The sequence below is a fragment of the Acyrthosiphon pisum genome, chromosome X (assembly GCF_005508785.2).
Source record: "Acyrthosiphon pisum isolate AL4f chromosome X, pea_aphid_22Mar2018_4r6ur, whole genome shotgun sequence".
Taxonomy (NCBI): domain Eukaryota; kingdom Metazoa; phylum Arthropoda; class Insecta; order Hemiptera; family Aphididae; genus Acyrthosiphon; species Acyrthosiphon pisum.
The window spans coordinates 103858982-103869199 of NC_042493.1; the positions used below are offsets into that span (position 1 = coordinate 103858982).

At 28.1% G+C, this 10218-nt stretch overlaps 1 protein-coding gene across 1 annotated transcript; it reads left to right on the top strand.

The window, feature by feature from the left end:
* Positions 1–5741: 5741 nt before the first annotated feature.
* LOC115033199 lies at positions 5742–9012 on the top strand. Its single transcript, XM_029485362.1, has 3 exons — positions 5742–6019; positions 7418–7524; positions 8366–9012. Exons 1-3 carry the CDS (start codon positions 5742–5744, stop codon positions 9010–9012), a joined length of 1032 nt encoding a protein of 343 aa, XP_029341222.1.
* The last annotated feature ends 1206 nt before the right edge of the window (positions 9013–10218 follow it).

Here is a 10218-nt window from a genome sequence, read left to right on the forward strand (position 1 = left end):
ATGTAGGTACAAGAGATTTAAATGTACATGTATAAAATATAATTATATATAAATTATAAAATAAAGTTTATTGTTTTGGTAGAGTAATGGGCACAGGACAATAATCTAAATTTGTATTTTCTAAAGCTGAACTATTACTTTGAGACGATTGGACAAGAAAAATAAATCAATAAAAAATATTAGTAAGAAAAATAATTAATAAAAATTCAAACTGGAAGTACATTATCAAAAACAGTTATTTATGTTTCTAATTGATTATAAGATTAAATATTGATAAAATAATTTTAATCAAAATGTTATACATTATAATATGAAGTTTCATGCATTTTAACATTAAAATATTTTTTAATTTTTCTTTAAATATTTTAATACTGATCTATTTTTGGTGAATAGCTCTTCGATATTGTATTTTAATTTTTTAATTTTTTCTACTAATCTTGTTATTGATTGATTTATTATAGTTTTTTTTAAAGTCCAATTGTCCCAACAGCCACGACCACCACGATCAAACAGCTACCTATACGTGCCTACGTCCATTTGTCCTGGATCGCAAGTACTTACTGTTTAAACAATTTTTTAGCCGTGTTGTACGCTATTTCGTAATGTAGATTGTTAGAGTCATCGCCTGTTCTATTGCGGTTTAATAGATGCCTACGACGTTTGGCACAATATCTTAGGTTGAGTATACTTATTACAGTTATCATTAAAATCAATATTGACACGAACGCATCAAATATATTACGGCCCATTTAAATTTTAAATTTATTATGACCTGATTCTGGACCAAAAATATACCTGTAGGCTATACCAATGACGGATCCAGGGCAAGGAAGTGCTTAATACTGTATTTATTATCAACGTATATTATAATTGTGTGGTAATTAAATGTTTGCCCTGACCAGTGCTCTGATTTAACTAACATAAAAATTAAACGTAAATAATTCAAAAATTCTATTTAAAAAAACAAAACTGATTTACGAGAGTGTTATCTGGAACACAATATGATAATTATCTATACATTATGATACTTATTACTTACGTTGGTTTTTTATGAGCCTTCCTCGAACGTCAATGAATTATTATAATAATGTCTTGCGATAAACGCCGTATCATTATCATTATAATATTAGTTCATAGTTGAGACTTGAGGCCAAGAAGTCCCCATTTTAACTTTAAAATGTCACTGAAATAGTTAAAAAATTAATTAGTTATTTCATTCAGAATACGATTGCTGCGTCATTTTAAATTTCATTATAGCCATATCAAAATATTTTACACTGGTAGGTATTACCGTCCATGTAGGTATAAACATATGTTATGTACTTTAATTAATTAGGTACCACACATTTGATAATTAATGGGAATTGTTGAAATTATTTAAGTGACCTTAAATACAAAACCTGAACAAGATTATGTAGAAGTTTTAACAAAAATAAATCACGTAAAACTAGTAAAAAAAAAATATGTAGCTATACTTCGGCCCACGAGAGAAGTAACTCGTGTCCCGACCAAATCGCGTCCGAATCCGCGCATCTCCACGTATTTGACATACAGCGAAAGGCACTAAGTGGGGGAATTCCGCCAGTCAGCATGCGCGAAACGGGTTACTTCTCTCGTGGGCCGGAGTATAGTTTATTAAGATATTTTTGTATACCTGAATATTCAAAATAATTTTATGATGATGTGAAGCAAGAAACTGCTAATAATATTGTTATCGATGATGAAAACCCTGAAGGTATAGCCTATTATGATGGAGATGAATGTTAACACACTTTTATTAAATTTATAATAAGTAATAATATTCAAGTTGGTGAAGGATTTATTTGAATAGTAAAACACATTGAACGTTAACTGTTAACTCTTCCCATTTTAGCAAAATATACATAGGATTTCCAAAAATCTTTCCCCCGAGATCTGAAATCAGTTTTTTTTTACTTACACCTAATGCATATCTACAATCTTAACCTATAATTTTCACTTTAATTTGTGAACTATGAATAATTTAAAGCAGAAAAAACGTAAATAAGTATGTTGTTTATTTCGTTACATTTATTGAACCTATTAGAATTATGTTAATTAATTACCTATGCTATTTTAAATTAGAAACCTTATCTAATACTTATCGTATTTTATCAGGCATTATAAAATTAAAATTTTATCTGTATGACTGTATGACAATTTTATACAAAACTAACGATATTACTGAACATTTCGATATTTGTCATCGTTCATTACATACGTAGGTACTTCATACGTTACTCTGTGACAAATATGAATCATTCGGAAAAAGTCGATATGTTATTTATTTACTGGGAATGTCAAAAAAATTCACGTCATGTAGCACAAACTCATGTTCAACATAACACAGGTATGCTTACTAATTTTCTTTATTTTTTTTTAGATAATTGTCCAAGTTAGTTTGTTATTTTTATAGATAACTTCAGATAGAGAATATCCTGCCCATAGTTTTATCTATAACATAGAAAGAAATCTTAGATACCATGGGTCATTTTCTAAGAGGGTTAACAACCAACAACGTAGACAAGGTGATGCTTTAGGTGAAGAGGTTGAAGAATAACTATTAGTCTATGTTAGAATAAATCCCAGAATTTCTACACGGCACGTGTTGATGCTTAATGATATTCATTTAACTCTAATAGAAAATATTATTTTTCAACACGACGGTGTTACAGCTCACAATGCTCACATAGTTTGCGACTATTTAAATGTACAGTTTAAAAATCGATAGCTAGGAATTTACGGACTCACTCCAAATCATGTCGAATAGCCGCATGTTTAATTCCTAAGTTTAAGTTAAACTGGACAAATTCTGAAAATCGTCATGAAATTAAACAAACATTTTTGGAGTGTATAACTGAGAATGTACTAACAGAAACAAATCCTGCCATAACTACCACTACTGCACAGAGTAATTGTAGTTATTCTGAAGACGACTTCTTTAGACTAAATAATTATGAAATCAATGTTGAAACTAATGATATCCAAATTATTGCAAATAACTATTTTTCGAACACCAATATTAAAACTCCATTAAATTTGCCATTAGTTTTAAAAAATGCTTATATCCAATATAATACAGCAATTCCTTCCTCAGCTCATGTGGAACGTTTGTTCAGTGCTGGAGGTCAATTATTTAATAAGCGAAGAGGTTCAACGGCTGATAAAAACTTTGAGATGACTCTTTTGCTAAAATTTAATAAATATTTTACTGAAGTATGAAGTTGGCTATATTCTCTAACAGTTTTAGACTTTTAGTTCCCTGAAAAAGTATTCAGAGTTTAAAATTAAGTACATTCTTAAATACCATGTTATTTTTATTTAATAATTTAAAAAAAATGTATAGTACTTATCTGCATTAGTGTATTAATAAATCAAAAGGTTGTATTTGTTTTGGCATTTTCAATTTTGTATTTTTTTCGTACCTACTTCATAATTCTATAAATTCAGTACCCATGTATAAAAAAGCTATTGGCTATTTCCTGTATTCAATAATATTTATGATTTTTATTATTTAAGCCATACTACTGGGTATTTATAAAGATATTATAAAAAAAAAAAAAATTACTTATCTTAACTTGAGTTAATAAGTTATTTGAAAATGTTCATATAACTTTTAACTTAACTGAGTTAAAAAAAAATAAGGTTAACTTTTAACTATTAACTGAGTTAAATGTTTTACATTAACTTAACTTAACTCAGTTAAAAATTATCATTAACTTGCCCAGGCTTGCTTACGTATAAAATACCATTAGCGAAAATCTATTAAATTTTCATGGGGGGGCTAATGTACTTAAAATATTCATCAAATTTTTATTTTTTATAATTTTCCGCATATGATAAGGTGTTTAAAATATTTTAACTCGTTTTGAGTTAGGTGTTTATAAGCATTTGAAATATACGACTTTTTTATTCTCAATTCTGTTCCAATTATGACAGAGGTAAGACGTGTGTTCTTGCTCCATATTTAAATCGCATTTTATCAGTACAGGTATAATATCTTAGTTTATATAATATATAGGGCCCGGAACTTGATGCATTTGAATCTCTTTTTTTAATGCTTACATTCGAGGCTCGTCTTTACAGAAATTTGATTCATGGAATATAGAGTTTAATGGTACAGTTTTTATTTTGCATTTATTGCATTTTTAAGGAATTTTATGCTTTACGGTAATTATTTAGTGTTTTTAGTGCATTTTATTCATTTTTGTACTTTTTTTTTTATAAATTTGCATTTTTCTTGTAGAAAGTTACATTTAATTGTAAAACATTCAGTTTCCATTAGCTTGTCGTTTATTGACGTTTATTATCTTAATCATTTGTTGTCGTGATGTACGATTATTTAATAAGCTATTGGCAGATACTATTTTAAGCTTTTTTATTATTGTGAACATTTTGGTACAGTTAAAAATATAATCATGAAACTGGACAAAAATGATTCGACTTCCATTGAAAAAGTAATTGATTTGTTCACCGATCCAGGTTTAGAATTAAATTTAGTTTGTATCAAATCAAACTTTGGATCGCTACCAAATTCAATCAAACGATTAGAATCGTCAAAAATATGCCTTGCCGATGCTATACTAATTGTAGAAGAAGAAAAAAATAAAATAAAATTTGCACAAAATATAGTTGGGCGTGAAATTCAACATAAATTTAAAACTGTTTCAGGAAAAATAGTGGTTATAAAACAATGCAGATTATTTCAAAAATATTGGAAGGACAAGAAGTGGCAAAAGAAGGATTGCCAGGAGATTTGAATACAGATGATATCACTTTTTTCAAACATACGCATTAAAATTGTTTAAGTAATAAAAGCATATTTAATGTATAAAAATAAAATTAATAATAATTTGTAAAACAAAACTTTTTTAATTCATAATTATTTTTATTTTTTAAATTATAAAGAAATTATTGGTATTTTTTTGGTCATTTTTCGATGTTTATGAGTCATATTAACATATTTTTTTTAGTGCATTTTTTTAAGATTATTAGGTCATCAAGTTCCGGGCCCTAATAATATATATATACATTTTTCAAAAGTCTCCATTTCTATTCGTACGCTAGTGTATTATATTATTTCGTTTTGTATATCGATTGATACTTTATCTAATTTTTACTGTGCCGATAGTTATTACGTTATCTATTATGTCGTTAGAGTGTGTGAAATGCTGTGATGCGTTAACGAAAAGTGACTTTACGATATGGTCAATCTGTAATAATGTAGCACATTATTATTGTGTGGGATATACAGAAACGAATTTTAGTAGAATCACTAATAATACTAAAACAAAATTTACTTGTTCAAACTGCTCAAAAACTAACCTAAAATCTCCGAAATCAAAATCAAATGAACCAGTGTCACAACATGATAACATGATAAGTCTGTAGGAAAAAACGTCGAAGAACTTATAAAATCAGTTTCGTTTTTGAGCTCCCAGTTTGACAATTTTACCCAAAAAATTGATAGTGTTATTATAGAATTGAAAACTATTAAATTAGAAAATGAAAAAATTGTTAATGAAAATAAACGTTTATCCGAAGAAGTTTCTATATTAAAACACAAAATCGATGCAATTGAACAACACAATCTTTGTACAACAGTAGAATTAACAGGCATACCTAAAACTCAAAATGAAGATTGTATTTCCATTATTGATGAAATTGGTAAAAAAACAAATACGGAACTAAATATAATCGAAGCCTATAGAATTAACTCCACTATGTCAAAACAAAATATAATAGTGGCTAGATTAACTTCACTTGAAATGCGTAAAAATGTAATCCTCCACGTTAAATCGCTGAATAAAACTACGGATATCATAAATAGTAAATGGGCAAATGAAAAGGTTTTCATCAATGAGCGACTAACAAAATTCAATAGGATGCTATTTTCTCAAACCAGGTTAGCGGCTAAAAGTAAACAATATAAATTTATGTGGCTACCCAATTCTGATATTCTGGTGAGAAAAAATGAAAATTCTAATATTGTAAAAATCAGGTAACCTGAAGAAGTCGTTAAGCTTTAATTAGTTTGTATTTTTATAATGTCAAAATATTTTAAGATAAATTTTAATTTCTAAAACGAATATTAATAATATTCTAATTTTAGATAATATTTTAAATTCTATGTATGTTGATTCTTTAGTAGATATACCTTTGACTAATGATAGTTTCTCCGTTTTCCAAATCAATATAAGTAGTAATAATGCACATTTTAATGAAGTTGTAGCCTTATTAGGCTCAGTAAATAATCATTTTAGTGTTAACATATTGTGTGAAACCTGGCTTCTGAATGATTTTGAATTTAAATTAAATGGCTATAGAACTATTAACTCGTTAGGAACATTAAATAAATGTGATGGCATAACTGTATTGGTAAGAGAAACTTTAAACATAATAACAGTTAATAGGCAAGTACTAAAAAATTGCACTTCGTTACATATTACTTTTAAGATAAATAATGATTTATTCCATCTATTTTGTATTCATAGATCTCCTAATGACGATATAGATATCTTTATCAATAATTTAGAATTATTCTTATCAAAATTGTGTAAAAAAATCATAGACCTTATACTAATAGACGGAACATCCAGGGGGGATGCAGGTGGGTGGTGCGGCTTGTGTTACAGATATATATATATATTATATACAGTAATATACAGAGTATTGTATCATCTAGTGCGCATGTGCGGTGTACGTTGTACTACCTTGATCAGTGCCGTCACGCTTGGACGCCGGAACTACAACCACGTCCCGTCTATTAGTATAAGGTCTATGAAAAAAATGTACATAATATTATCTGTGGAGATATTGATATTGATATTATGAAAAATTCAAAAATTAGTAATGAGTAACTAAATATTATGGCTTTTAATGGATTCTTACTACGTATAAATAATTATACTAGAGTAACTAGCTATTCTCAAACTTTTTTTCTAGACTTGCAAAAAGCCTTTGATTGCGTAAATCATGAGTTATTGCTAAAAAAAAGCTCGATTATTCAGATATTTGTGGAGTTGCTAATAACCTATTAAAATCTTTCTTAAGTGAAAGAACTCAAATAGTTCAAGTAAATGATTGTACTAGTAAAGCTAGGGGCGCTGTTGTTTATCTTTTTTATAAACGATTTCTTGAATATAAATATAAATAGTAATAAAGAGTTCATAAGTTTTGCTGATGATACGGCTATATTAATATCTGAATCAACACTCGACAGCTTATATCATGAAGCAAATAATATTTTAAATAAAGTATATGCTTGGTTCTGTAAGAATAAATTGATGTTAAATTTACTAAAATCTAAATTTATTTGTTTTAATTTATCTTTTAATAATGTTTTACATGTACATAATTTGATTGTACATTCTCTAAAATGTAATCCTATTTTAAATAGATGTGATCCAAAATGTGTAAAACTTGAAAAAGTCTATGAGTTAAAATATCTTGGTTTAATAATAGATTATAGACTTAGATGGGATAGTTGTGTAAATTATATAAATGGTATTTTACAGAAATTTTTCTATGTATTTTATGAAGCCAAACAAATATTAGATGTAAATTATAAAAGAGTTATTTATTTAGCATTCTACATAAGCTAAATGTTACAATAAATGGTGTTATTAAATATTTATTAAATCTTCCTTGGCTAACAAATTCTATTTTGATTTATGAAAAATTCAACGTAAATAAATTTTAAGGTAGTCTATAACCAAGCAATATTAGTAAACTTATTTAAACATAAACATTTAATACCTGTATCTGATCATGAACATAATACTAGATATAAGCAAAATGTTAACATGCGTCTATTAAAGTGTCAAAAAGTCTTAAGTCAAAAAAGTGTCTTGTATACGGATCTTGATTTATGTCGTTTGTTATTTATTAATATGAATCAGTTTAATAATTTAATAACTTTCAAAACTTATCTTAAGCATATTGATTTGTCAAAGATAATATGATTATAATTTACAATTGTTTTTACTATGTATTATAGTGTTAGAATAGTTTATTAGTGTGAGCAACAGATTTAATTATATAATTTTTAGTGTTATTTTATTATTTAATTTTATGTACATTTTTTAGGTGATAAGAGCTCGATCGATCCCCCAGCACAAGCTTTGCTTTTAGGGGGTGCCGCAATATGATACTCATGGTATTTATGTATATTTTTGTGTTATTTATGTTTGTTGCAATAAAGTTCATTATTATTCTACCTATAAATGTCAATAAAGTTTTTTTCACCGTGTCAAAAGCTTGAAAATTTAATACAAAGTACCTATTTCATAAGTTAATGTATTAGCAGTTGAAATATATTATTATATAATATAATTTGCAAATATAGAAAAAGACTACAACAACCCAAGAGAATTCTTCAAAAAATGCAGAACAGTTAGACAAGACTTTAAAGCTCAAACCTTCATCATAAAAGACGATAATGATGACATACTCACAGAACCTACAAAAATAGTCGAAAAATTCCGGCTCCACTTCGAGGAGTTGTTAAATAACAATAGTACCAATGGAAACTCTGATAAATATGAGGAATTGATTTATCAAACAGTAGAACCAGAGTTAGCCGAACCAGATCCGGAAGAAATAGATCTTATCATCAAAGGTTTCAAAAACTTTAAAGCACCAGGGGAGGATGAAATCAACCCGGAACTACTAAAACTGGCGGGAAAAGATCTAAAGACAGAATTATACCTTCTAATAAAAGACGTATGGAAAAATGAATGTATGCCTAAGGACTGGAACCTAGGGATTATATGCCCAATCTTCAAAAAAGGAGATATAAAGAAAGTAACAAACTATCGTGGAATATCACTACTGGACACTGCATACAAAGTGTTATCAATAGCCATTTTAAGAAGACTTGAAATGTACGCGAAGGATATAGTCGGAGAATACCAGTGTGGTTTTAAAAAGGGCAAGTCCACGACAGACCACATTCACACGCTTAGACAACTCATGGAGAAATACTACGAGTAAAATAAAGACCTACATATACTCTTCGTGGACTTTAAACAGGCATACGACAGCATCAACCGAGAACAATTGTGGATAACTCTAAGGAACTTTGGCATACCCGACAAATTAGTGAGACTAGTACAAATGTGTAATGAACAAACCTATTGCAAAATACGTTTTTTAGGAGAAGTATCCACAAGGTTTGAATGCAAGACTGGTCTGAGGCAGGGTGATGCGCTATCCCCAGTACTATTTAACCTAACTATTTTTGTGTTATTTATGTTTGTTGCAATAAAGTTCATTATTATTCTACCTATAAATGTCAATAAAGTTTATTTCACCGTGCCAAAAGCTTGAAAATTTAATGCAAAGTACCTATCTCATAAGTTAATGTATTAGCAGTTGAAGTATATTATTATATAATATAATTTGCAAATTATTTTTTAGTCAGATATTCATAAAAAAAATGTCTTGTATACCAACAATATGACAATTTAATACAAGGTTCTTAAGTAGTAGTTATTATTATTACCATCATAACTATTATCTGTCGTAAAATAGCTTCATCGAAGCACCAATAATCTAAAATTATATTAAAAACAGTTTAAACATACTTATAAATTCATTTAGTGCATAGTTGCCAGGAGGAAATAAATGTTGGATACTCAAGAAAAATGCTGGTGATAATTTAGCTACCCTAAATGTGTAATCCTAGCTATGTGCCTGGTTAACTCATTTTGTTTAATATTATCCTACCAATCAAAATAATTTTTATTTATGTCAATTAAATTAATAAAATTAACTATACATCTGAAATAATAGGAGGTTGATGTACTGTAGTCAGTTTATTCGACGGCTCATACGTTGAAATTGATTGACTTACGGCAGGTTGATCCATTATTGATTGTCGTGAATGTAAAGGAATTGTCTCAACTGTCTATAAATCTGTGTTGTCTTACATTGTTTCTTATTTTGTACTTGGAACATACCAAATCTTAGTTATAGAATTACACAGTTATAAAGTAAATAAAATGTGTAACTCTCAAATTGTTTAAAATATAGAATAAAAAATTCTCTTAGTAATTATACCTTCATCACTACTGCTGTCTGTCAAATCAAAGAATGTCTATTTCCGTTTGGATGGCAGTTGAAATTCTTCGCTTTTGGATTACTTTTCCACTCTGGCAAGCCATGCTGTTTGAAATTATCTAAAATATTTGTATAGTT

What these genes read in the sequence shown, in the direction of transcription:
- LOC115033199 (XM_029485362.1), top strand. Translation starts at nt 5,742, where the DNA reads ATGTCAAAACAAAATATAATAGTGGCTAGATTAACTTCACTTGAAATG. An exon ending in TCTAATATTGTAAAAATCAG is followed by an intron (nt 6,020 to 7,417) that starts GTAACCTGAAGA and finishes TATTTTAAATAG; the next exon opens with ATGTGATCCAAAATGTGTAA. An exon ending in TTGTGTAAATTATATAAATG is followed by an intron (nt 7,525 to 8,365) that starts GTATTTTACAGA and finishes TTGCAAATATAG; the next exon opens with AAAAAGACTACAACAACCCA.